We start from the raw sequence: 26541 nt of genomic DNA, 5'->3' as shown, positions 1-26541 counted from the left end.
GTTAGCTTTTATTAGTAGGGGGATCGAGTTTAGGAGCCACGAGGTCATGCTGCAGCTGTACAGAACTCTGGTGCAGCCGCACCTGGAGTATTGCGTGCAGTTCTGGTCACCGCATTATAGGAAGGATGTGGAAGCTTTGGAAAAGGTGCAGAGGAGATTTACTAGGATGTTGCCTGGTATGGAGGGAAGGTCTTACGAGGAAAGGCTGAGGGACTTGAGGTTGTTTTCGTTAGAGAGAAGGAGGAGAAGAGGTGACTTAATAGAGACATATAAGATAATCAGAGGGCTGGACAGGGTGGATAGTGAGAGCCTTTTTCCTCGGATGGTGATGGCAAACACGAGGGGACATAGCTTTAAGTTGAGGGGTGATAGATATAGGACAGATGTCAGAGGTAGTTTCTTTACACAGAGAGTAGTAGGGGCGTGGAACGCCCTGCCTGCAACAGTAGTAGACTCGCCAACTTTAAGGGCATTTAAGTGGTCATTGGATAGACATATGGATGAAAATGGAATAGTGTAGGTCAGATGGTTTCACAGGTCGGCGCAACATCGAGGGCTGAAGGGCCTGTACTGCGCTGTAATATTCTATGTTCTATGACTCGGTGTTAAATATTCCTAGATACAAGGTGTTCAGGAAAGATAGGAAAGGGTAAAAAGGGTGAGGGGTGGTGGTATTGGTTAAGGAGATTATTGATTAAGCAGTGCTGGAGAAAAAGGATGTCCCAGAGGGATCGAGGACAGAATTAATTGGCTAGAGCTTAGGAATAAAAAAGGTGCAGTTACATTGCTCAGTGTTGTCTATAGGCCACCAGTTAGTGGGAAGGATGTGGAGGAACAAATTTGCAAGGAAATTACATAGAGGTGCAAAAATTATGGGGTAGATATATTGGGGGACGTTAATTATCCAAACATAGACTGGGATAATAGTAGTGTAAAGGGCAGTGAGGCGCAAGAGTTCCGAGAGTGTGTTCAGGAAAAATTTCTACAACAGTATGTTGCTAGTCCAACGAGAAAGGAGGCACTACTGGACCTGGTTCTTGGGAATGAGGTGGGCCAAGTGGATCAAGTGTCAGCAGGACAGCATCTAGGAGATAGTGATCATTGTATCATAAGGTTTAGGCTGACTATGGAAAAGGGCAAAGAGCAATCCAGGGTAAGAATAATTAACTGGGGGAAGGCCAACTTCAATTGGGTAAGAATGGAGCTGGGGAAAATAAATTGGAGTCAAAAGCTGGCAGGAAAACTGGTCGATAAACAATGGGCTACTTTCATACAGTCATGGAGTTATACAGCACAGGGGCGGGCCCTTTGTCCCATCGTGTCTGTGCCGGCCATCAAGCACTTATCTGTTCTGGTCCCATTTTCCAGCACTTGGCCCGTAGCTTTGTGTGCTGTGGCATTTCGGGTGCTCGTCGGAATATTTCTTGAATGTTGTGGGGCTTCTTGCCTCTGCCACCCCTTCGGGTAGTGTGTTCCAGATTCTGGGTGAGAATATTTTTCCTCAGGTCTCCTTTGGGCCTCCTGTCCCTTGCCTTGGATCTATGCCCCCTGGTTGTTGATCCCTCTGCTGGGGGAAACGTTTCTTCCTATCTATCCTATCAATGCCCCTCATAATTTTGTATCTCAAAGAAGAGATAGTTCTGGCACAGTCAAGGTATGCTCCCTCGAAGGGGAGAAGTAGGGCAAACAAATCCAGAGCTCCCTGGATGACAAAAGAGGTAGAGATTAAGATAAAGAAGAAAAAGTGTGCTTATGACAGATGCCAGATGGAAAAACTATTGAGAACCAGACTGAATATCGAGGTCCAGAGGGGAAGTGAAAAAGCAAATAAGAGAAGCAAAGACAGAGCATGAAAAGAGACTGGCAGCTAGCATTGAAGGAAATCCCAAAGTTTTCTATAGGCATATAAATAGTAAAAGGGTGGTAAAAGGAGGAGTGGGGCCGATTAGGGACCAGGAAGGTGATTTACACATGGATGCACAGGGCTAGCTGAGGTATTAAATGAATACTTTGCATCTATCCTTACCAAGGAAGAAGATGCAACCCAGGCAATATTGAAAGAGGAGGTAAGTCAGACATTAGAGGGGTTTGAAATTGATAAAGAGGAAGTATTAGAAAAGCTGTCTGTACTTAAACTGGGGCGGCACAGTGGCGCAGTGGTTAGCACCGCAGCCTCACAGCTCCAGTGACCCGGGTTCAATTCTGGGTACAGCCTGTGTGGAGTTTGCAAGTTCTCCCTGTGTCTGTGTGGGTTTCCTCCGGGTGCTCCGGTTTCCTCCCACAGGCCAAAAGACTTGCATGTTGGTAGGTAAATTGGCCATTATAAATTGCCCCTAGTATAGGTAGGTGGTAGGGAAATATAGGGACAGGTGGGGATGTGGTAGGAGTATGGGATTAGTGTAGGATTAGTATAAATGGGTGGTTGATGGTCGGCACAGACTCGGTGGGCCGAAGGGCCTGTTTCAGTGCTGTATCTCTAAACTAAACTAAACTAATGAAAAATTGTATTAACCCCTCAGTCACAACTTTTCCTGTGATCTTTCTCAAAGGTATTGCCTCTGGAAACCTAGTGGACAAATCCATGATGGTTAGGAGAAATGTGTGACTGACTTAGCTGTGGGTAAGGGTCGGACACAATCCACAAGAACCCTGCTAAATGGTTCATCAAAAGCAGGTATTGGGATCAATGGGGCTCACTTAATCAAAATCTGTGGCTTCCCAACTACCTGACATGTATGGCAAGCTCTGCAAAATTCAACCACATTCTTATGCAAGCCTGGCCAATAAAAATGCTGTCTTATTCTGGCCTGAGTCTTTCGAATACCCACGTGACCTGACACTGGAATCTCACGGGCAATTCTCAAAATTTCACTGCGATACCCCAGGGGTACAGCAACCTGATGAACTCTAGCCTAATCCTCATCAGTGGGCCTCTGAGGAAGTCTCCACTTTCTCATTAGAATGTCATTCTTAATATAATAGCATTCAGGGATCTTTTCAGCTTCTGTCTCAGAACACACCATTTGAGATAAACTTCCTAAGTCAGGGTCTGCCTGTTGGGCCTCAATCAAAAACGATCTGCTAAACAATTCCCCATTGTTGGCCATGGAGCCTTTTCCACCAACATCCCCATCCAAATCCTAGAAAAAGGTCTCAGCAAACCAAACACACGAATTGTCCTTCACAGCAATTAAATGCCTCCCATCTTGTTTAACCTTATGAGCTGGGATCTTGTCACTACACAGTGTGGGAATATTCCAAAATATTCCTCCTGTAAAACTTCAATTTCAATAACCGCAACTGGTTTCCCAAACTACTGGAGACATTAATACCTTATCCCCAGCTAAACCATTCTCTAGCAACAATTCCCACTGTTACCAGACCGGTAACAAAATTACATTGCAAATGAACCTTATGCAATGGAACAGATAAATGCCCTGCACCATGACTTTCACATTCATAGCATTATTTGGGGGAAAATCTATATCCTTTGCTACCATCAAGGGCTGAGTTGCCCCTGTATCTCTAAGCAGCACAATCGGCTTGCCTGCCTCATCTGACAAATATGGGACACCATACCCCTGAGCACAAAACGTCTATATCTTCAGGGACCTGAATTAATTCATTAGCATACAAGAGTGTCCAACATCGTCAAAGCCACTGGCTTGTCACCAGTGCCACCTACTGGGGCATCCTTTTCAGGACAGGCTATTGGTCAACCCACTAGAGCTACGGGTTTGCCTCTCAATTTCCAGCATTCTGATCTTATATGTCTTTTTTATTACAAAAATAACATGTTGGTCCTTTTGACTCTACCCTAGTTTCCTGACTATTTCTTTTGCTAACCTGAGGGTTGCTTGCTTGCTTCCTCTCATTTAAACTGAATCTCTTCTCATTATCCACTCTCCTATCATTCAAATGCCTCTGAAAGTTCCCAAACTGGGACCCGTAACTACAGCTTTTGTGGGTCAATTCATAATCATCTGCCATCTCTGTGACATTCCTTACTTTACCAACTTTATGTTCTTCTAGGTGGGACCTTATTCCTGAAGAGATACTATTTTTAAATTCCTCCATTAGGATTACTTCAAAATCTTGAACAATCTTCAGGGACTGATACGAGTGATCAAAAATCATTTTCTTCTCTCTAGCAAATTCTATAAATGTCTGTTTGTTTGTTAAAATTCCAGAATTTTTACCTGTAAGCCTTTGGTACCAACTCATAAGCATTGAGAACTGCAGTTTTAACCACTTCATAATCACTTGACAGTTCCTCCAAAATTGTTGAATATAGCTCTAATGCTTTTCCCACTTTGTAATAAAATTGTCTAACTTTCAGCCATTGCAACTTTGTAGCAATTTTTTCAAATGACACAAAGTACATTTCAATTCCTTCCTGACTGAATTTAGGCACTAAACGAATATTCCTTGCAAAATCAAAACCAGGAGTTAAATCAGATTCATCCTCAAACCTTCCTGTCAGTCACAGTTCACGTAATCTAGGTTTTTCTCTGTACCGTGCAAATTTCCTGGCTTTTTCGTGTTGTAACTCTCTTTTTCTATCTCCTCGAACTCCAACTTTCTCAGAGCAAGTCGAAATTCTCTGCCTTTTTCCCTTTCTTCTTTTTCCAGTTGCCTCATTTGTAACTGAATTCTAGCTAATTCAATCTGAGAGTTACCAGGATTACCCTTTTCTTCCTCAAGATTAAAATGCTGAGCCAACACTTTGATAATTTCTGCCTTTTTAGTTTTTGATTTTAAACTAATCCCCACTTGCTCTGCTGCAGCCATTAGTGCATCCACTGTTAACTGTGTTCAATCATTGAGAGTCAAATCTTCTCTCTCCACAAAGGCTAGAACATTAAAAGTAGACATGTTGACTCTTTCTTATGAGTACAGCAAAAGTAATTGTGAAATCTTAAAAACAAGAAATGCTGGAATCACTCAGCAGGTCTGGCAGCATCTGTGGAAAGAGAAGCAGAGTTAACGTTTCGGGTCAGTGACCCTTCTTTGGAACTGACCCGAAACGTTAACTCTGCTTCTCTTTCCACAGATGCTGCCAGACCTGCTGAGTGATTCCAGCATTTCTTGTTTTTGTAATTGTGAAATCTTGTTTGTTTCAAAGTCTGGAAAATTCCAGCAACCCATTTTATAGTCTCTGAATTCGTATTCCAGACAAGCCGTCAATTTGTTACGACCTCGATGAGACAATTAACATGAAAAACAGAAGATATGGGTGGTGCAGTGGTTAGCACCACAGCCTCACATCACCAGCGACCCGGGTTTGATTCTGGGTACTGCCTGTGCGGAGTTTGCAAGTTCTCCCTGTGACCGTGTGGGTTTTCTCCGGGTGCTCCGGTTTCCTCCCACAGCCCAAAGACTTGCAGGTTGATAGGTAAATTGGCCATTGTAAATTGCCCCTAGTGTAGGTAGGTGGTAGGAGAATGGTGGGGATGTGGTAGGGAATATGGGGTTAATGTAGGATTAGTATAAATGGGTGGTTGTTGGTCAGCACAGACTCGGTGGGCCGAAGGGCCTGTTTTAGTTGCTGTATCTCTAAATAAAAATAAATAAATATGAACAAACGACCAATTTCAAGAATTACACAGCAAGATTTCAAGTTTTAAGACTTTTCTCATAACAACTAAACTAAAGAAATCCCTAGTTAACTGAATAGTACTCTGTAAGTAGATGATACCCCAAATTACAAAGAAAGGTATTTTCTTTACTTATTAAAATGCTTGAAAGCTTCTCACCAAACTTATAGGTTACACAGTCCTTTTTGATGATGAAACCCTTTGCTGTTATAAGTCCCAAATTCCTGCCAGTTGCAATGGGTTAGACCTCTCTCTCTCTCTCTCTGCCGCTCTCCATCTCTCTTTCTACCGCTCTCCATCTTTCTCTCTCTCTGCTGTTCCCCATCACTCTCTCTCTCTGCCTCTCCCCATCTCTCTCTCTCTCTGCCGTTCCCCATCATTCGCTCTCTGCCTCTCCCCATCTCTCGCTGTCTGCCTCTCCCCATCTCTCTCTCTCTGCCGTTCCCCATCATTCGCTCTCTGCCTCTCCCCATCTCTCGCTCTCTGCCTCTCCCCATCTCTCTCTCTCTCTGCCGTTCCCCATCTCTCTCTATCTGCTGTTCCCCATCTCTCACTCTCTGCCTCTCCCCATCACTCGCTCTCTCTGCCACTCACCATCTCTCTCTCTCTTTCTGCTGTTCCCCAACTCTCTCTCTCTGCCGCTCTCCATCCTTCTCTCTCTCTGCTGTTCCCCATCTCTCGCTCACTGCCGCTCCCCATCTCTCTCTCTCTCTCTGCCGCTCCACCTCTCTCTCTCTGCCTCTCCCCATCTCTCTCTGTCTGCCGCTCCCCATCACTCTCTCTCTCTCTCTCTGCCGCTCCACCTCTCTCTCTCTCTGTGCCTCTCCCCATCTCTATCTCTCTGCATCTCCCCATCTCTCTCTCCCTCTCTCTCTCTCTGCTTCTCCCCATCTCTCGTTCTCTGAGTCTCCCCATCTCTCTCTCTGATGTTCCTCATCTCTCTCTCTCTCTCTCTGCCTCTCCCCATCTCTCTCTCTCTCTCTGCCTCTCCCCATCTCTATCTCTCTGCATCTCCCCATCTCTCTCTCCCTCTCTCTCTCTGCTTCTCTCCATCTCTCGTTCTCTGCCTCTCCCCATCTCTCTCTCTGATGTTCCTCAGCTCTCTCTCTGCCTCTCCCCATCTCTCTCTCTCTCTGCCTCTCCCCATCTCTATCTCTCTGCATCTCCCCATCTCTCTCTCCCTCTCTCTCTCTGCTTCTCCCCATCTCTCGTTCTCTGCCTCTCCCCATCTCTCTCTCTGATGTTCCTCATCTCTCTCTCTCTCTGCCTCTCCCCATCTCTCTCTCTCTCTCTGCCTCTCCCCATCTCTCTCTCTGCCGCTCTCCATCTCTCTCTCTGCCACTCCCCAACTCTCTCTCTCTGCTGCTCCCCATCTCTCCCTCTCTGTCTACCGCTTTCCATCTCTCTCTCTCTCTGCCGTTCTCCATCTCTCACTCTCTCTGCTGCTCTCCATCTCTCACTCTCTCTGCCGCTCTCCATCTCTCACTCTCTCTGCCGCTCTCCATCTCTCACTCTCTCTGCCACTTCCCATCTCTCTCTCTCTCTGCCTCTCCCCATCTCTATCTCTCTGCATCTCCCCATCTCTCTCTCCCTCTCTCTCTCTGCTGTCCCCCAACTCTCTCTCTCTGCCGCTCTCCATTTTTCTCTCTCTCTGCCGATCTCGATCTTTCTCTCTGCTGATCCCCATCTCTCACACTCTCTCTGCTTCTCTCTATCTCTGCCGCTCTCCATTTTTCTCTCTCTCTGCCGATCTCGATCTTTCTCTATCTCTGCTGTTCCCCAACTCTCTCTCTCTCTTTGCCGCTCTCCATCTCACTCTTTCTGCAACTCCCCATCTCTCTCTCTCTGCTCTCCCCATCTCTCTCTCTCTGCCGCTCTCCATCTCACTCTTTCTGCAACTTCCATCTCTCTCTCTCTGCCGCTCTCCATCTCTCACTCTCTCTGCCACTCCCCATCTCTCTCTCTCTGCTCTCCCCATCTCTCTCTCTCTGCCGCTCTCCATCTCACTCTTTCTGCAACTCCCCATCTCTCTCTCTCTGCTCTCCCCATCTCTCTCTCTCTGCCGCTCTCCATCTCACTCTTTCTGCAACTTCCATCTCTCTCTCTCTGCCGCTCTCCATCTCTCACTCGCTCTGCCGCTCTCCATTTATCTCTCTCTCTGCCGATCTCGATCTTTCTCTCTCTCTGCCGCTCCCCATCTCTCACTCTCTCTCTGCTGTTCCCCATCTCTCTCTCTCTGCTTCTCCCTATCTCTCTCTCTCAGCTGTTCCCCATCTCTCTCTCTCTCTCTCTGCCGCTCTCCATCTCACTCTTTCTGCAACTCCCCATCTCTCTCTCTCTTTGCTCTCCCCATCTCTCTCTCTCTGCCGCTCCCCATCTCACTCTGCCGTTCCCCATCTCTATCTCTCTCTCTCTCTCTCTCTGCCGCTCCCCAACTCTATCTCTCTCGCTCCCCATCTCTCTCTGCCGCTCCCCATCTCTATCTCTCTCTCTCTCTCTGCCGCTCCCCATCCCTATCTCTCTCTCTCTCTCTGCCGCTCCCCATCTCTATCTCTCTCTCTCTCTCTCTGCCACTCCCCATCTTTCTCTCTCTCTGCTGTTCCCCACCTCCCTCTCTCTGCCGCTCTCCATCTTTCTCTCCCTCTGCTGTTCCCTACCTCTCTCTCTCTGCCACTCCCCATTTCAATCTCTGCCACTCCCCATCTCTCTTACTCTGCTGTTCCCCATCTCTCGCTCACTGCTGCTCCTCGCCTCTCTCTCTCTCTCTGCTTCTCTCCATCTCTCTCACTCTCTCTGCTGCTCCACCTCTCTCTCTCTCTCTGCCGCTCCCCATCTCTCTGCCTGCTGTTCCCCATCTCTCTCTCTCTCTCTCTGCCGCTCCACCTCTCTCTCTCTCTGCCTCTCCCCAGCTCTCTCTCTCTCTCTGCCGATCCCCATCTCTATCTCTCTCTCTCTCTCTCTCTCTCTCCATCTCCCCATCTCTCTCTCTCTCTCTGCTTCTCCCCATCTCTCATTCCCTGCCTCTCCCCATCTCTCTCTCTGTCGCTCTCCATCTTTCTCTCTCTCTCTGATGTTCCCCATCTCTCTCTCTCTTTCTCTCTGCCTCTCCCCATCTCTCTCTCTGCCGTACTCCATCTCTCTCTCTCTGCCACTCCCCAGCTCTCTCTCTCTGTCTACCGCTCTCCATCTCTCACTCTCTCTGCCGCTCTCCATCCCTCACTCTCTCTGCCACTTCCCATCTCTCTCTCTGCTGTTCCCCAACTCTCTCTCTCTGCCGCTCTCCATTTTTCTCTCTGCCGATCTCGATCTTTCTCTCTCTCTGCTTATCCCCATCGCTCGCTCATTGCCGCTCCCCATCTCTCACTCTCTCTCTGCTTCTCCCCATCTCTCTCTCTCAGCTGTTCCCCATCTCTCTCTCTCTCTCTGCCGCTCCCCATCTCTCTCTCTCTGCCGTTCCCCATCTCTCTCTCTCTCTCTCTGCCTCTCCCTATCCCCCGCCTCTCCCTATCCCCCGCTCTCTGCTGTTCCCCATCTCTCTCTCTCTCTGCCTCTCCCCATCTCTCTCTCTCTGCCACTTTCCATCTCTCTCTCTCTCTCTCTCTCTCTCTCTCTGCCACTCTCCATCTCCCCCTCTCTCTCTGCCACTCCCCACCTTTCTTTCTCTCTGCCACTCTGCATTCTCTCTCTCTCTCTGCTGCCCTGCATTCTTTCTCTCTACCGCTCCCCATCTCTCCGTCTTTCTCTCTGCTGCTCCTCATCTCTCTCTCTCTCTCTGCCGCGCTCTCTCTCTCTACCGCTCTCCATCTCTCTCTAGAACCATAGAAAAGTTACAGCACAGAAAGAGGCCATTCAGTCCATCGTGTCTGCGCTGGCTGAGAAAACTAGCCGCCCAATCTAATCCCACCTTCCAGCACCTGGTCTGGTAGCCTTGCAGGTTACAGCACTTCAGGTGCATGTCCAGGTAACTTTTAAATGAATTGAGGGTTTCTGCCTCCACCACCATTCCTGGCAGTGAATTCCAGACACCCACCACCCTCAGGGTGAAAAAGTTTTTTCTCATGTTCTCTCTAAACCTTCCACCAATCACCTTAAATCTGTGCCCCCTGGTAATTGACCTCTCCACAAGGGAAAACAGGTCCTTCCTGTCTACTCTATCTAGGCCCCTCATAATTTTGTACACCTCAATTAAGTCACCCCTCAGCCTTCTTTGTTCCAGGGAAAACAACCCTAGCCTGTCCAATCTTTCCTCATAGCTGCAACTTGAGAGCCCTGGCAACATTCTTGTAAATCTCCTCTGTATTCTCTCCAGAGCAATTATGTCCTTTCTGTAATGTGGTGACCAGAACTGTACACAATACTCCAGCTGTGGCCTAACCAGTGTTTTATACAGTTCCAGCATTACATCCCTGCTTTTGTATTCTATACCTCAGCCAATAAAGGAAAGCATTCCATGTGCCTTCTTCATCACTCTATCTACCTGTCCTGCCACCTTCAGGGACCTATGGACATGCACTCCAAGATCTCTCACTTCCTCTACCCCTCTCAGTATCCCCCCATTTATTTTGTGTTCCCTTGATTTTTTGCCCTCCCCAAATGCATTACCTCACACTTCTCCTGACTGAATTCCATTTGCCACTTTTCCGTCCATTCAACCAAACCATTGATGTCATTCCGGAGTCTACAGCTATCCTTTTCATTATCAACTACACAGCCAAATTTTGTGTCATCTGCAAATTTCCCAATCATGCCTTCCACATTTAAGTCTAAATCATTAATGTAAACCACAAACAGCAAGGGACCCAACACTGAGCCCTATGGAATGCCAACAGAAATGGCTTTCCATTCACAAAAACATCCGTCGACCATTACCATTTGCTTCCTGTCACTGAGCCAATTTTGGATCCAACTCACCACATTCCCCTGTCTCCCATGGGCTTTTATTTTTCTGACCAGTCTGCCATGTGGGACCTTGTCAAATGCCTTACTAAAATTCATGTAGACAATGTCCACTGCACTACCCTCATCAATCCTCCTTGTACTTCCTCAAAAAATTCAATTAAGTTAGTATGACATGACCTTCCCTTAACAAATCCATACTGACTATCCCTGATTAATCTGTGCCTTTCTAAGTGGCAGTTTATCCTATCACTCAGAATTTATTCTAATAATTTGTCCACCATCGAGGTCAGACTGACCAGCCTATAATTATTTGATCTATCCCTCGCACCCTTTTTAAACAATGGTGTAACGTTCGCCAACCTCCAATCCTCTGGCACCTCGCCTGATCTAGTGAGGATTTGAAAATGATCCTCAGAGCATCTGCTTTTCCTCCCTGGCTTCCTTTAAAACCTGGGATACAATCCATCCGGCCCTGGTGACTTATCCACATCTTCTGCATCCACGCATAAGTTACCTTCTACATCTGCGATAGGCCTTTCCTTAGTTATTCTCTTGCTCTTAATGTACTGATAAAACATCATTGTGTTTTCCTTGATTTTACCTGCCAGTATTTTTCCATGTCCGCACTTTGCTTTCCTTATTTCCTTTTTTACTTCATCCCTGTACTTTTTATACTCTTCTAGGCTTTCTAAAGTATCAAGTTTTTTGTGACTGTCATAAGCTTTCTTTTTCTGCTTTATCTTACCCTGTAAGCTTCTAGATAACCAGGGGGCTCTAAATCCCTTTCTCTTTGTGGGGACATGTCGACACTGTGCCCATAGAATTTTGCTTTTGAATGCCTCCCATTGGTTTGCCACTGATTTTCCTGCAAGTAGCTGTATCCAGTCCACTTTCACCAGGTCACCTCTCAGCTTCGTAAAACTTGCCTTTCTGCACATGTAGTTGTCTAGGACATAGTCAGGGTCCTGGAATTCCCACATGGCACAGGATCTGCATTCACTGGGTGTGAGCAGACCTGCCATGCCTCAAATTGTTTATTTACTGCACTAAAATTGGAAGTTAAATAACACAAAATAGTTATAAATAAAATGAACAAACCGGTAACCACCTACTAACTACTGGTATTTCAACTTCTACTTAGTAGATAGACTTAAATGTTAGAGAAAAAATAAAAAACCAGCAGAAAAAAGAAAATAACAAAGTAAGAAGATACTCACCAGATACTCACCAACTAGCTCCCTGTGCTTCGCTGCACTCTATCCCCTCTCACGCTATTTGTAGCTCCAAAGTCTTACCCAGCCAATCATCTACCTGCTTCCCTGTGATGTCCACTTAACAAAACTAATCTACCTTACCACTATTAATATACCCTACCAATACTAAACTGTTAGCAATGGTAGTAATAACCTCAGTAATAAACCTTACTGCTTTAAAATAAAACACAACCGTAGACTCACCAGCTTTTCCCTTCTGCTTGTGTGCCTTAATTAATTATAAGGTAGTTACATAAAATTTTAATTTTATGTTTTTTTTATTTACACACACACTCTAAAAGTAGTGTACTAACCAAGCTATTTACAGATACTCCCGAACAGCAGTTACCAACCAAACACCATGCAGCTTTCAGTGACGTTACTGTTCACTTTTTTTTCAAACTCAGGCTACCTAGACTCCTGTCCACTGCTCTCCTGGAAGGTAAGTGCTATAGGCCGCGATCCCCGGGCTTTATTTAAATGCTCCCTGCTCCGAGTTCCTCCTGCAGGTCCGCTCCTGTCTGCTGCTCTCCTGGAAGGTAAGTGCAGGAGGCCGCAATCCCCAGGCTTTATTTAACTGCTCCCCACTCCATGTTCCTCCCACAGGTCTACTCCTGTCCGCTGCTCTACTGGAAGGTAAATGCTCTCTCTGTCACTCCCTATCTCTTTCACTTTCAGTGTTAAATGTGTATTAATTGTATTTAATTGTATGCAGGTGGAGGGCATGATCTTGGAATTCACTTGTGCCGCTATAAATAGATACAGGCTGAAAGTGTGGTAGTTAGAGTACGAGGTGTGTGTTTGTAATGTGCAACTCTGTAAATAAATCCCATAAAAGTGTGTAAAGATTAGCTCTAGGTCTATCCTTCACCAGCTGGCTTTCTGGAATATAATAGCCAGGAATGTTGAGCTGCCATTCCTGCTCCTCTTTAAGCCACATTTTGGTAATAGCTATAATATCATATTTCCAAGTTGCTATCTGTGCCCTCAGCTCATCTGACTCCTTACATTGAGTCACTAATAACTGAACAACACCTTTCTTGTCTATCTTCTTACCTTTGATTGGTCGACCTTCCATACTTGATTACTAGTTTTCTGCCTTCTATTTCCAGCTTTGCTTCTCTTCTGAACCTATGCTCAGGTTCCCATCCCCCTGTCAAGTTATTTAAACTCTCACCAACAGCACTTGCAAACCTCCCCGCCAAGATATTAGTCCCGGCCCAGTTGAGGTGCAACCCTTCTGGCTGGTACAAATCCCACCTCCCCCAAAACAGGTCCCAGTGCCCCAGGAATTTAAAGCTCTCCCTCCAGCACCATCTCTCCAGCCCCGCATTCATCCGCTCTAACCTATTTATATACGCGCTTGCAGGTGGCACAGGAAGTAATCTGGAGATTACTACCTCTGAGGTCCTACCTTTTAATTCCTTTCCTAGAAATCTGAAATCTGCCCATAGGACCTCACCCCTCTTTCTACCTATGTCATCGGTACCAATATGGACCCACAACCTCTGGCTGTTCACCCTCCCCCCTCAAAGCTCTGCAACTGCTCAGTGCCATCCTTGCTCCTGACACCAGGAAGGCAATACACCATCCTGGAATCACGTCTGCAGCCACAGAAATGCTTGTCTGTTCCCCTAACTATGGAATCCCCATCACCGGATGTACAGCTGCTGGGGTCTTAATCTGGCTTGCTCCCCAGTGGAACCAGCACTCTCACCAGTATTGAGTGATAGTTTAAAATACATGATACCAAATCAGAGGGTGGGTGGGAGCACAGGGTGGGTCGGATCGTAAGGTGTGTCCGTAGGGTGGATCAGGTGAAAGGATGGATCGGGGGTGCAGATGCAGGGTGGGTCGAGTTGTAGGCTGGATTGGAAGGGGGGGGCAGGTTTTGGTGCAGGGTGGGGAGAGGTATTGCAGTGATCCGAGCACAGGCTCAGCCCCAATTCTCCAGCCCTTCTCCCAGGCAGCTTCGGGATTTGGGACTTGTTCTGCAATGAACAAGCCTGAGTAGAGGAGGATCTTAAACAGGAGAGGGAGGTAGGTGGGGATTATGATCCATTGTGATATTTCCTTATCCCAAAACTGCAAGCTTGCTTTCTAAGGGAGATAACTGATTTAGTATCCAATCATATTGAATTCAGGCCAGTTATGTGCATTGTCTACTTGAATCTGGTTTGAAATTAATCTCGCATGGCTTTTGTGGATGGCGTTCATTCCAGGCTAGATTCAGATGCATGTTGGAAAGGGTAATGCTAACCCACTTAACCCGAACCAAAAACTTAAGCCTCACCCTAATCTTAGTCCCAAACCTAATCTTAACCCTCACCCTAATCTTAACCCTCACCCTAATCTTAACCCTCACCCTAATCTTAACCCTCACCCTCATCTTAACCCTCACCCTAATCTTAACCCTTACCCTAATCTTAACCCTTACCCTCATCTTAACCCTCACCCTAATCTTAACCCTCACTAATCTTAACCCTCACATTAATCTTAACTCTCACCTTAATCTTAACCCTCACCCTAATCTTAACCCTCACCCTAATCTTAACCCTCACCCTAATCTTAACCCTTACCCTAATCTTAACCCTCACTAATCTTAACCCTCACATTAATCTTAACTCTCACCTTAATCTTAACCCTCACCCTCATCTTAACCCTCACCTTAATCTTAACCCTCACCCTCATCTTAACCCTCACATTAATCTTAACCCTTACCCTAATCTTAACCCTCACATTAATCTTAACCCTCACATTAATCTTAACTCTCACCTTAATCTTAACCCTCACCCTAATCTTAACCCTCACATTAATCTTAACCCTCACCTTAATCTTAACCCTTACCCTCATCTTAACCCTCACATTAATCTTAACCCTTACCCTAATCTTAACCCTCACATTAATCTTAACTCTCACCTTAATCTTAACCCTCACCCTAATCTTAACCCTCACATTAATCTTAACCCTTACCCTAATCTTAACCCTCACATTAATCTTAACCCTCACCCTAATCTTAACCCTCACATTAATCTTAACTCTCACCTTAATCTTAACCCTTACCCTAATCTTAACCCTCACATTAATCTTAACCCTCACCCTAATCTTAACCCTCACATTAATCTTAACTCTCACCTTAATCTTAACCCTCACCCTCATCTTAACCCTCACATTAATCTTAACCCTCACATTAATCTTAACCCTTACCCTAATCTTAACCCTCACATTAATCTTAACCCTTACCCTAATCTTAACCCTCACATTAATCTTAACTCTCACCTTAATCTTAACCCTCACCCTCATCTTAACCCTCACATTAATCTTAACCCTTACCCTAATCTTAACCCTCATTAATCTTAACCCTTACCCTAATCTTAACCCTCACATTAATCTTAACTCTCACCTTAATCTTAACCCTCACCCTAATCTTAACCCTCACATTAATCTTAACCCTTACCCTAATCTTAACCCTCACATTAATCTTAACCCTCACCCTAATCTTAACCCTCACATTAATCTTAACTCTCACCTTAATCTTAACCCTCACCCTCATCTTAACCCTCACATTAATCTTAACCCTCACATTAATCTTAACCCTTACCCTAATCTTAACTCTCACCTTAATCTTAACCCTTACCCTAATCTTAACTCTCACCTTAATCTTAACCCTCACCCTCATCTTAACCCTCACATTAATCTTAACCCTTACCCTAATCTTAACCCTCACATTAATCTTAACCCTTACCCTAATCTTAACCCTCACATTAATCTTAACCCTTACCCTAATCTTAACCCTCACATTAATCTTAACTCACCTTAATCTTAACCCTCACCCTAATCTTAACCCTTATCCTAATCTTAACCCTCACATTAATCTTAACCCTCACCCTAATCTTAACCCTCACATTAATCTTAACTCTCACCTTAATCTTAACCCTCACCCTCATCTTAACCCTCACATTAATCTTAACCCTTACCCTGATCTTAACCCTCACCCTAATCTTAACCCTCACATTAATCTTAACCCTTACCCTAATCTTAACTCTCACCTTAATCTTAACCCTCACCCTCATCTTAACCCTCACATTAATCTTAACCCTTACCCTAATCTTAACCCTCACATTAATCTTAACCCTTACCCTAATCTTAACCCTCACATTAATCTTAACCCTTACCCTAATCTTAACCCTCACATTAATCTTAACTCACCTTAATCTTAACCCTCACCCTAATCTTAACCCTTACCCTAATCTTAACCCTCACATTAATCTTAACCCTCACCCTAATCTTAACCCTCACATTAATCTTAACTCTCACCTTAATCTTAACCCTCACCCTCATCTTAACCCTCACATTAATCTTAACCCTTACCCTAATCTTAACCCTCACATTAATCTTAACCCTCACCCTAATCTTAACCCTCACATTAATCTTAACTCTCACCTTAATCTTAACCCTCACCCTCATCTTAACCCTCACATTAATCTTAACCCTCACATTAATCTTAACCCTTACCCTAATCTTAACCCTCACCCTAATCTTAACCCTCACATTAATCTTAACCTTTACCCTAATCTTAACCCTTACCCTAATCTTAACCCTTACCCTAATCTTAACCCTCACCCTAATCTTAACCCTCACCCTAATCTTAACCTTCACACTAATCTTAATCCCAACCAGTTCCACCTAGTGTCAGACTTTTTAAGAAGATGCATTCAGTATTTGATCCTATATCATGCTTTTGGTTGTTTTTGTCTAGAATGGACCAGTGTTATCAGTCCCAGTAAACCTTATTCTGTTTGTCTCAGCAGTTTTCGAGAACAAGGATAAAATGGTAATAGTTATGGAGTGTGCGATCAAAGGCGAGTTATACGATTACATCAGTGAGAGGCGCAAGTTAAGTGAGAGGGACACCAGACTGTTCTTCAGGCAGATTGTATCTGCAGTTCACTATTGTCACAAGGTAAGTGCTCGGGCAGATTGTATCTGCAGTTCACTATTGTCACAAGGTAAGTGCTCGGGCAGATTGTATCTGCAGTTCACTATTGTCACAAGGTAAGTGCTCGGGCAGATTGTATCTGCAGTTCACTATTGCCATAAGGAACACAGAAACAGGAGGAGGCTATTTAGCCCTTTGAGTCTGTTCTGCCACTCAATGACCTAACTCCATATATCCACCTTTGCTCTGTAATGCGTTTGGTTCACAAAAGTCTTATCAATCTCAGTTTTAAAATTAACAATTGGCCCAGGATCAACTGCTGTTTTTGGAAGAGAATTCCAAACTCCTACCACCCTTTGCATGCAGAAGTGTTTCACTCCTGGAAGGTCCGGCTCTAATTTTTAGACTATGCTTTTCTATGTTTTTCAAAAGGGAATTGAATAATTATCTGAAGAGAAAAATTTGCAGAACTATTAGGAAAGGGTGGAGGAGTGGGACTAGCTGAGTTGCTCTTGCCGGCACAGGCACAAAGGGCTTCCTTTTCTGCTAACATTTTATGATTCTAGTCCTAGATTCCCCAACCAGCAAAAAATAGTTTCCTCTATCTACCCCATTAGTTCCCCTTGATATCTTGAAAACTTCAAACAAATCACCACTTAATCTTCTGAATTCCAAGGAATGTAACATTATTTTGTGTAATTGCTCCATGCAAGTTAACCCTTATCATTGTGGTAAACCTACACTGTCCTCCTTCCAAGATCAGTATATCCTTCCTAAGGTGTGGTGCCCAGAAATGAACACAGTACTCCATGTGTGGTCTAACCAGGCCTTCATATAGCTGAAGCATGACTTCTAACCCCTTGTGTTCTCATCCTCTGGATATAAAGGCCAACATTCTATTAGTTTTTCTGATTATTTTTGTACCATCTATGGCATTTTAATGATCTACATACATGGTCCACCACTGTTTCTAGCTTTTCACCATTTCAAAAGTATCCCGTTCTATCCTTTTTAGGTTCAAAATGGATGATCTCATACCTGCCTATATTGAAATCTATTTGCCACAGTTTTGTCCACTCACTTAATCTGTCAATATCTCTTTGTAATACTATGCTTCTATCTACACCGCCTATCTTTTGTATCATCAGCAAACTTTGAGATGTGACTCTCTAAGGGGGGCAAAGCGAGCCAATGAAAAGAGACTGGCAGCTAACATAAAAGGGAATCTGAAAGTCCTCACATAGACATATAAATAGTAAAACGGTAGTAAGTTTAACCTCAGTGGTGGGAAGCTTTTAGAAACTTCTGGGACAAAATGAACACTCACTTAGACGAGTGTGGATTAATTAAGGAAACCAGCACAGATTTGTTAAACGCAAATTGTATTTAACTAATTTGGTTGAGTTTTTTCGCCAGGTAACATTGAGGATTGATGAGGGTAATGCAGTTGATGTGGTGTATATGCACTTCCAAAAGGCATTATAAGGTGCCGCACAATAGGCTTGTCAGCAAAGTTGAAGCCCGAAAGGGACAGTGGCAGCATAGACACAAAGTTAGCTGAGTGACGGGAAACAGAGAGTAATGGTGAACAGTTGTTTTTTGGACTGGAGGATGGTATATAATGGGATTCCACAGGGGTCAGTATTAGGACCACTGCTTTTCTTGATCCATATTAATGGCCTAGACTTGCATGTACAGGGCATAATTTCAAAATTTGAAGATGACACAAAACTAGGAAAGATTGTGAACTTTGAGGAGGATAGTGATAAACTTCAAGATGACGTAGACAGGCTGGTGGAATGGGCGGACACATGGCAGATGAAATTTCATGCAGAGAAGTGTGAAGTGATTCATTTTGGTAGGAAGAACGAGAATACAATTTGAAAGGGAGTGTATGAATAGAAAGGTTTAAAGGGTCGAATGGCCTTCGTCTGTTCTGTAACCATTCTATGATTTTATCCTGCCATTAAAGTCTTTAATAGATGTACTGAATAGTTGAGGCCCCAACACAGATCTTTGCAGGACACCAGGGGTCAGATACTGCCAATTAGAATACATACCCATTATTCATACTCTCTGTCTCCTTCACTCAGCCAGTCTCCTAACCTCCTTTACACAATAGTTATGCTACAGGGCGAGTAATCTAGAGATTGCACTAATGAGCCAAAGACATGAGTTCAAATCCCACCACAGTAGCTGGGGCATTTAAATTCAGTTAATGAAATAAATCTGGAATAAAAGCTTGTCTCAGTAATAGTGACCATGGAACTATCAGATTGTCATAAAAACCTAACTGATTCACTAACATCCTTCACAGAAGAAAGTCTGTCTTCCTTACCCAGTCTGGCCTAAATGTGTCTGCAAACCCATACCAATGTGGTTCACTCTTAATGGCGCTCTGAAATGGTCTAGCAAGCCACTCAGTTGTATCAACCCGCTACAAAACATCAAATAAGAATAAAACTGGATGGACCACCAGGCAACAACCTAGACCCAGTCGACCCTGTAAAGTCATTCTCACTAACAGCTGGGGGCTTGTGCCAAAATTGGGAGAGCTGTTCCACAGACTAGCCAAGCAACAGCCTGATATAGTCATACTCACAGAATCATACCTTACAGTCAATCTCCCAGCCTCCTCTAACACCATTCCTGGGTATGTCCTGTCTCACCGGCAGGACAGACTCACCAGAGGTGCCGGCACAGTGGTGCACAATCAGGAGGGAGTGGGCCTGGAAGTTCTCAACATTAATTCCGGAACCCATGAAATATTACAGCATTAGGTCAAACATGGGCAAGGAAACCTCTTGCTGATTACCACCTACCGCCCTCCCTCAGCTGATGAATCAGTGCTTCTTCATGTTGAACATTATTTGGAAGAAGCACTGAGGGTAGCAAGGGCACAGAATGTACTCTGGGTGGGCGACTTCAATGCCCATCACAATGAGTAGCTCAGTAGCACCACTAGTGACTGAGCTGGCTGAGTCCTGAAGGACGTATTTGCCAGACTGGACCTGTGGCAGGTGGTGAGAGAACCAACTTGAGGGAAAAACCTACTAAACCTTGTCCTCACCAATCAACCTGTCACAGATGCATGACAGTACTGGTGGGAATGACCACTGCACAGTCCTTATGGAGACCAAGTCCCATCTTCACACTGAGGATACCCTCTATCATGTTGTGTGGCACTACCACCATGCTAAATGGGATAGATTCAGAACTATTAGCTCAGAATTGGGCATCCATGAGGTGCTGTGTACCATCTGCAGGAGCAGAATTTCATTCCACCACAATCTGTTACTTCATGGCCTGGCATATCCCTCACTCTACCAATACCACCAAGCTGGAGGATCAACCCTGCTTCAATGAGGACTGCAGGAGAGCCAGGCATACCTCAAAATGAGGTGCCAACCTGCTGAACCTACAACACAGGACACATACATGCTAAACAGCTGAAGCAGCATGTGATAGGGATAAGCGATCGTACAATCAATGGATCAGATCAAAGCTCCGCAATCCTGCGATGTACAGTTGTGAATGGTGGTGGACAATTAACCAACTAAGTGGAAGAGGCTCCATAAGAGCCCAGCACTTACATGCAAAAGACAAGGCTGAAGCATTTACAATCATCTTCAGTCAGTAGTTCAGAGTGGATGGTCTATCTCGACCTCCTCCTGAGATCCCCAGCATCACAGATGCCAATCTTCAGCCAATTCTATTCAATTCATGTGATATTAAGAAACGGCTAAAGGCGCTGGATACTGCAAAGGCTGTGGATACTGACCACATCCCAGCTATAGTACTGAAGACTTGTGCTCCAGAACTAGTTGTGGCCCTAGCCAAGCTGTTCCAGTATAGCTCTCTCTTGGCATTTCTTCGCGGACCAAGATTTTGGGAAGGTTGTAGTCATTGGTTGCAGGCCCTATGGTGGCTAGTCAGGCTTATCCGTGACTGGCAGATTCTCCCACAGCAGGTACAAGTGAAGGTGTAGTTGCTGCTGGGGGCAATTGGATCTATCCTTCTCTTTTCTCTTTTATGCTGGTTCTTCGCTCAGTCTCAAAGGTGTCTGTAGCCCTCCTGATGTAGCATCTCCAGGCATCACAATCTATGGCCTGCGCTTTCCACTGGTGCTGGTCGATGTGGCACACAGAGAGGGACTCCTTCAGGGAGTCCTTGAAACATTTGCATGGGGCCCCTCTGTTCCTTTTACCTGTGTTCAGCTCTCCATACAACACAATCTTAGGCAGGCAACTGTCGTCCATCCGGGCAACGTGACCCGTCCAATACAGTTGGCTTTGCAGGAGGATGGCCTCAATGCTGGTGATGTTGGTTGTTTCCAGGACTTCAATGTTTGTGATGCAGTCCTGCTAGCAGATCTTGAGGATGCTGTGGAGGCAGCATTGATGGAAGCACTCTAGAAGGTATAGGACCATGACTCAGTGCCATACAGAAGGGTGGTGAGGATTATGGCTTTGTACACTTTGAGTTTGGTCGGTCAGACCTGCAACATATAAAAAGGGGGCGGCACAGTGGCGCAGTGGTTAGCACCGCGGCCTCACAGCTCCAGCGACCCGGGTTCAAATTTGGGTACTGCCTGTGTGGAGTTTGCAAGTTCTCCCTGTGTCTGCATGGGTTTCCCCCGGGTGCTCCGGTTTCCTCCCACAGCCAAAATGACTTGCAGGTTGATAGGTGAATTGGCCATTATAAATTGCCACTAATATAGGTAGGGGAATATAGGGAAAGGTGAGGATGTGGTAGGAATATGGGATTAGTGCAGGATTAGTATAAATGGGTGGTTATTGGTCGGCACAGACTCGGTGGGCCGAAGGGCCTGTTTCAGTGCTGTATCTCTAAAATCTAAAAAACACATTTTTCCAAAGCGGCACAACTATTCGGACTAAAAATCAGTTTAAAGAAAACTGAAGTCCTGCATCAGCCTGCACCCCAAGAAGAATATAGACCACCAAGCAGTCTTCGAGGGAACTGAGCTAAATGCCATCAAGCAAGTTATTTATTTGGGTAGCGTCATCTCATTTGATGCCACCATAGACAAGGAAGTGGATAATAGACTCTCAAAAGCAAACAGAACATTCAGCAGACTCTACAAACGTGTGTGGAGCAACCACAGCCTCAAAGCACAGCCCAGTAGAGTTACAACACTGGCATCTACCTGACAATGTGGAAAATTGCCCAGGGAATGTCCTGTCCACAAAAAGCAGGACAAATCCAATCCGGCCAAATACTGCCTTATCAGTCTACTCCCGATCATCAGCAAAGTGAGGGAATGTGTCATCAACAATGCTATTAAGTGGCACTTACTCAGCAATAACCTGCTCACCAATGCTCAGTTTGGGTTCTGACAGGGGCACTTGGCTGCAGACTTCATTAGAGCCTTGGTCCAAGCATGGCCAGAAGAGCTGAACTCCAGAGGTGAGGTCAGAGTGACTGTCCTTGACATCAAGGCAGTATTTGACCGAATGCAGCATCAAGAAGCTCGAGCAAAACTGAAGTCAATTGGAATCGGTGGGGGGGAAACACTCCACTAGCTGGAGTTATACCGAGTACAAAGAAAGATTGTTGTCATTGTTGGAGGCCAGTCATCTCAGCCCCGGGACATCACTGCAGGAGTTCCTCAAGTTAATGCCCTAGGTCCAACCATGTTCAGCTGCTTCATGAAGAGGGGGTAGAGGCAGGAACCCTCACAATATTTAAGAAGTATCTAGATGAGCACTTGAAATGCCATAGCATACAAGGCTATGGGCCAAGTGCTGGAAATTGGGATTAGAATAGATAGGCTTGATGGCCGGTGTGACACGGTAGGCCGAAAGGCCTGTTTCTGTGCTGTATGACTCTATGACTCTATCAATGATGTTCCCTCCATCATAAGGTCAGAAATGGGGATGTTCGCTGATGATTGCACAGTGTGCAGTTCCATTCGCAACTCCTCAGATATTGAAGCAGTCCGTGTCTGCATGCAGCAAGACCTGGACAACATTCAGTCTTGGGCTAATAAGTGGCAAGTAACATTCATGCCAAACACAAGTGCCAGGCAATGACCTGGTCCAACAAGAGAGAATCTAATCATCTGTCTTGGACATTCAATGGCATTACCATCGCTGAATCCCCCACCATCAACATCCTGGGCATTATCAGTGACTAGAAACTGAACAGGACCAGCCATATAAATACTGTGGCTACAAGAGCAGCCCAGATGTTGGGAATCCTGCGGCGAGCAACTCACCACCTGACTCCCCAAAGCCTGTCCACCATCTATAAGGCATGAGTCAGGAGTGCGATGGAATACTCTCCACTTTTCTGGATAAGTGCAGCTCCAACAACACTCAGGAATCTCGACACCATCCAGGACAAAGCAGCTCAATTGATTGGAACCCCATCCATCTCCTTCAACATTCACTCCCTCCACCACCAAAGCACAGTGGCAGCAGTGTGTACCATCAACAAGATACACTGCAGCAACTTGCCAAGGCTTCTTCAGCAGCACCTTCCAAACTTGCAATCTCTACCACCTAGAAGTACAAGGGCAGCTGATGCATGGCAACACCACCATGTGTGGTAGGAATTAGTGTAGGATTAGAATAAATGGGTGGTTGATGGTCGGCACAGACTCGGTGGGCCGAAGGGCCTGTTTCAGTGCTGTATCTCTAAACGAAACTAAACTAAACCACCTGCAAACTCCTCTCCAAGTCACACACCAGCCTGACTTGGAAATATATTGTTATTCATCCAAATCCTGGATCAATATCCTGGAGATACCTTCCTAACAGCACTGTGGGAGTACCCTCACCAGATGGATTGCAGTGGTTCAAAAAAGCAGCTCACCACCATCTTCTCGAGGACAATTATGTATGGTCACTAAAGTCTGACGTCGCCAGCGATGCTGACATTCGAGCATGGCTACCCAACCTGAACCCAACGGGTCCTGACGACATGTGTCGGGTTCGTGTTGGGTTGGATCATTCTCCGGGTCCGGCATTCGGGCTCTGGTCAGGTCGGGTCGGGCCAGGTCGAACACAGTGGCAATGCTGCCTTTTGGTCAGGGAGGGAAAGAGAGTAAGAGTAAGCGTCATTAGTTCCCAGTAGTCGAGTCAAGTTGGACTCGGACCTGGATCAGGTTCAGGTTAGATGTGCTTGTACTTGTACTTCTTTCAATGTAGTATACTGTATTCGCTGCTCACAGTGTGGTCTCCTCTACATTGGGGAGACCAAGCGCAGACTGGGTGACCGCTTTGCGGAACATCTCCGCTCAGTCCGCAAGCGGGACCCTGAGCTTCCGGTTGCTTGCCATTTCAACACTCCCCCCTGCTCTCATGCTCACATCTCTGTCCTGGGATTGCTGCAGTGTTCCAGTGAACATCAACGCAAGCTCGAGGAACAGCATCTCATCTACCGATTAGGCACACTACAGCCTGCCGGACTGAACATTGAGTTCAATAATTTCAGAGCATGACAGCCCCCCACTTTACTTTCATTTTTAGTCATTTTTAGTTATTTTTTCTTCCTTTTTTTTTACATTCCTTTTTACATTTTTTACAATCTTTTTTTGCATTTATTTCATTTCATCTTAGTTTGTTCAGTTTGCTTACCCACTGTTTTTTTCAGGTTGTTTTTCTTCAGGTGTGCACTTGCTGCTGTTCAATATTCAGTATATTCACACCTAATCTGTACTAATGCTTTGTCTTTCAACACACCATTAACATATTGTTTGCCTTTGCTCCGTGACCTTTTGGTCAGCTATGTGGCCTGGTCCAATCTGCACCTTCTCCTTTGTTATCTCTTGCCCAACCCCCACCTCACTTGTTTATAATCTGTGACTTTTCTAATATTTGTCAGTTCCGAAGAAGGGTCGCTGACCCGAAACGTTAACTCTGCTTCTCTTTCCACAGATGCTGCCAGACCTGCTGAGTGATTCCAGCATTTCTTGTTTTTGTTTCAGGTTAGATGTGGTTGGGTCGGGTTAGGTCGGGTTTAAATTGTATACCCAAGCAGGCCTTTAGCTCACATCCCATGAACGAATATGAAAAAAAAGGTGGCTGTGAATATGTGTTGTGGAGTTTACATGGAGGGAGAGATTTAAAGAGGATAAGAGTGCAGTGAACTCAGAAGAGAGAGTATCATGAATTGAGTATTGAGTTGGAGCCTGAAATCACCGAAGATGAGAAGTAGTTGGGTGCTGAGGAAGGAAAGCAGTGAAGATATTTCAGTGAGAGAATTTTTCCTGTCCTTGGGAGGGTGGTAGAGGAGAATACCTTAAATGAGAGGTTAGAGGGTCGAGCAAGGTGAGAAGCTGAAAGGAGGAGAAAGGCCAGTGGAGTAGAGGGACAGACCTGGTGTTAAGCCCCACACTGCCACCGCAACAGTCTTGACAGGGAAAGTGGTGGAAGGTATTACTCAGGTGGGAAGGCTTCATTCAGGGGAAAGGTGTCATCACTCCTCAGCCAGATTTCCATCAAGGTCATGGTGTCAACGCAGTCCTCCAAAATAAGATCATGGATGACAAGGGCCTTGTTCACAAGTGAACGGACATTCTGAAGGGTGATGCGTACAGAGGTGGTGAGAGCTGAACCCACAGGGTCAGCAGTGGGTAGGGAGTTGAATAGGAAGGAGATTGGCAAGATTAGACTCCAGCACCTAAGCTGGACGGGAAGTTCAGCAAGAGAGTAGGATGGGACTATTGGAATTGCTGCTCGTAATGAGCCAGCATCGAATGCCTCAATGAACCTTTTTGATGATAGCACAGAGGGAAGCTGCAGGCTTATTTAAGAATGAGTCAAGCCTGGGATAGTGAAAAGAGAGCAGGAAGGCTGAAGGGCAGCATGTTATCATGTTTTAGATAACATGTTGAATTTTTCAAAGCGTTTGTGGTCACATAAGTCCCTTGATCAAGTGAGGATCCAGATGTGATGTTCAGTCAGTGGGTGGGTGCTGTGTTTTGTTCGGGCTGGATTTCTTTTTGCTCTTGGCTTGGGTGTGCCCCCTGGGATGGTGCAACAGCACTCTCTGACTCATTGGGTGGATTTTGATTTTGGACAATAATGTAAATCAGTGATATTGATTCAGCTGGCTGTTATACATCTCCAGTTATTAAATCAATGGAATAATAATCAGGAAAGACGTATGTCCTCTGACTGAATTGATATCGCCTGTTTTACACTGTTGTCCAAAATCAAAATAACCCCAATATGTCTCCTGTTAATTAGTTGGTAGAGCAATATTGCTGACTGATTTGAACCTTGACTTCTCCAAGTGAGAATGCATACTAAGGCCAGAGACCTTCCCTTCGATGCACAGGGAACAGAGAATATCTGAATTGTGTGAGAATGTAATTATAATCCTGTATTGTCGATATGTAGTTAAATTCTAATCCGTCTCCTGTGGGCATTGCACAGGGGAGTCCAGGCCAAGTGTGGTCTTTGGGCGAAGTGGGATTAGAGTTTGGGGACCAGGGAATGCACACATATTTCAGTCTCCATTTGAAAGTATATTTTGTCCTATTCCAAGTTAATACTTTGTTTTTATATTATTATTTATAGTTAAGTAACAGTTTGGGAACCAGAGCAGCAGATGCAAATATATGTACCGTAGTGCCACTGCAGGTGGAAGGGTGTAATTACAGTGTGACAAACTTTACATTGGCAGTTCCATTATAAATGTTGACATATTGATTATGATGGGAAAAGTTGACACAGGAAGTAAAGATTTGTTGACAGGAAGTACAAGCAGACATAAGATTTTAAATATATAGGTAGTTCTTCAGAAATAAGCATTTTAAGCTGATTCCTGGATTTTATTTAGCTGTTATTGTGTGCTGATATCCAATCTTCAAGCAGCATGCTCA

General features: G+C 45.1%; 1 protein-coding gene across 1 annotated transcript in view; it reads left to right on the top strand.

The window, feature by feature from the left end:
- nuak1b (NUAK family, SNF1-like kinase, 1b) overlaps positions 1–26541 on the top strand; it is a 158265-nt gene that overhangs the window by 94507 nt on the left and 37217 nt on the right. The window contains exon 3 of the mRNA XM_068058748.1: positions 16561–16712. Coding sequence (XP_067914849.1) covers positions 16561–16712 — 152 coding nt within the window. The remainder of the gene's footprint in view (positions 1–16560; positions 16713–26541) is intronic.

Source organism: Heterodontus francisci, chromosome 27, assembly GCF_036365525.1.
Source record: "Heterodontus francisci isolate sHetFra1 chromosome 27, sHetFra1.hap1, whole genome shotgun sequence".
Taxonomy (NCBI): Eukaryota; Metazoa; Chordata; class Chondrichthyes; order Heterodontiformes; family Heterodontidae; genus Heterodontus; species Heterodontus francisci.
Note: the sequence above shows the minus strand (reverse complement) of the source record. Positions and strands in the feature narration are given on the sequence as shown.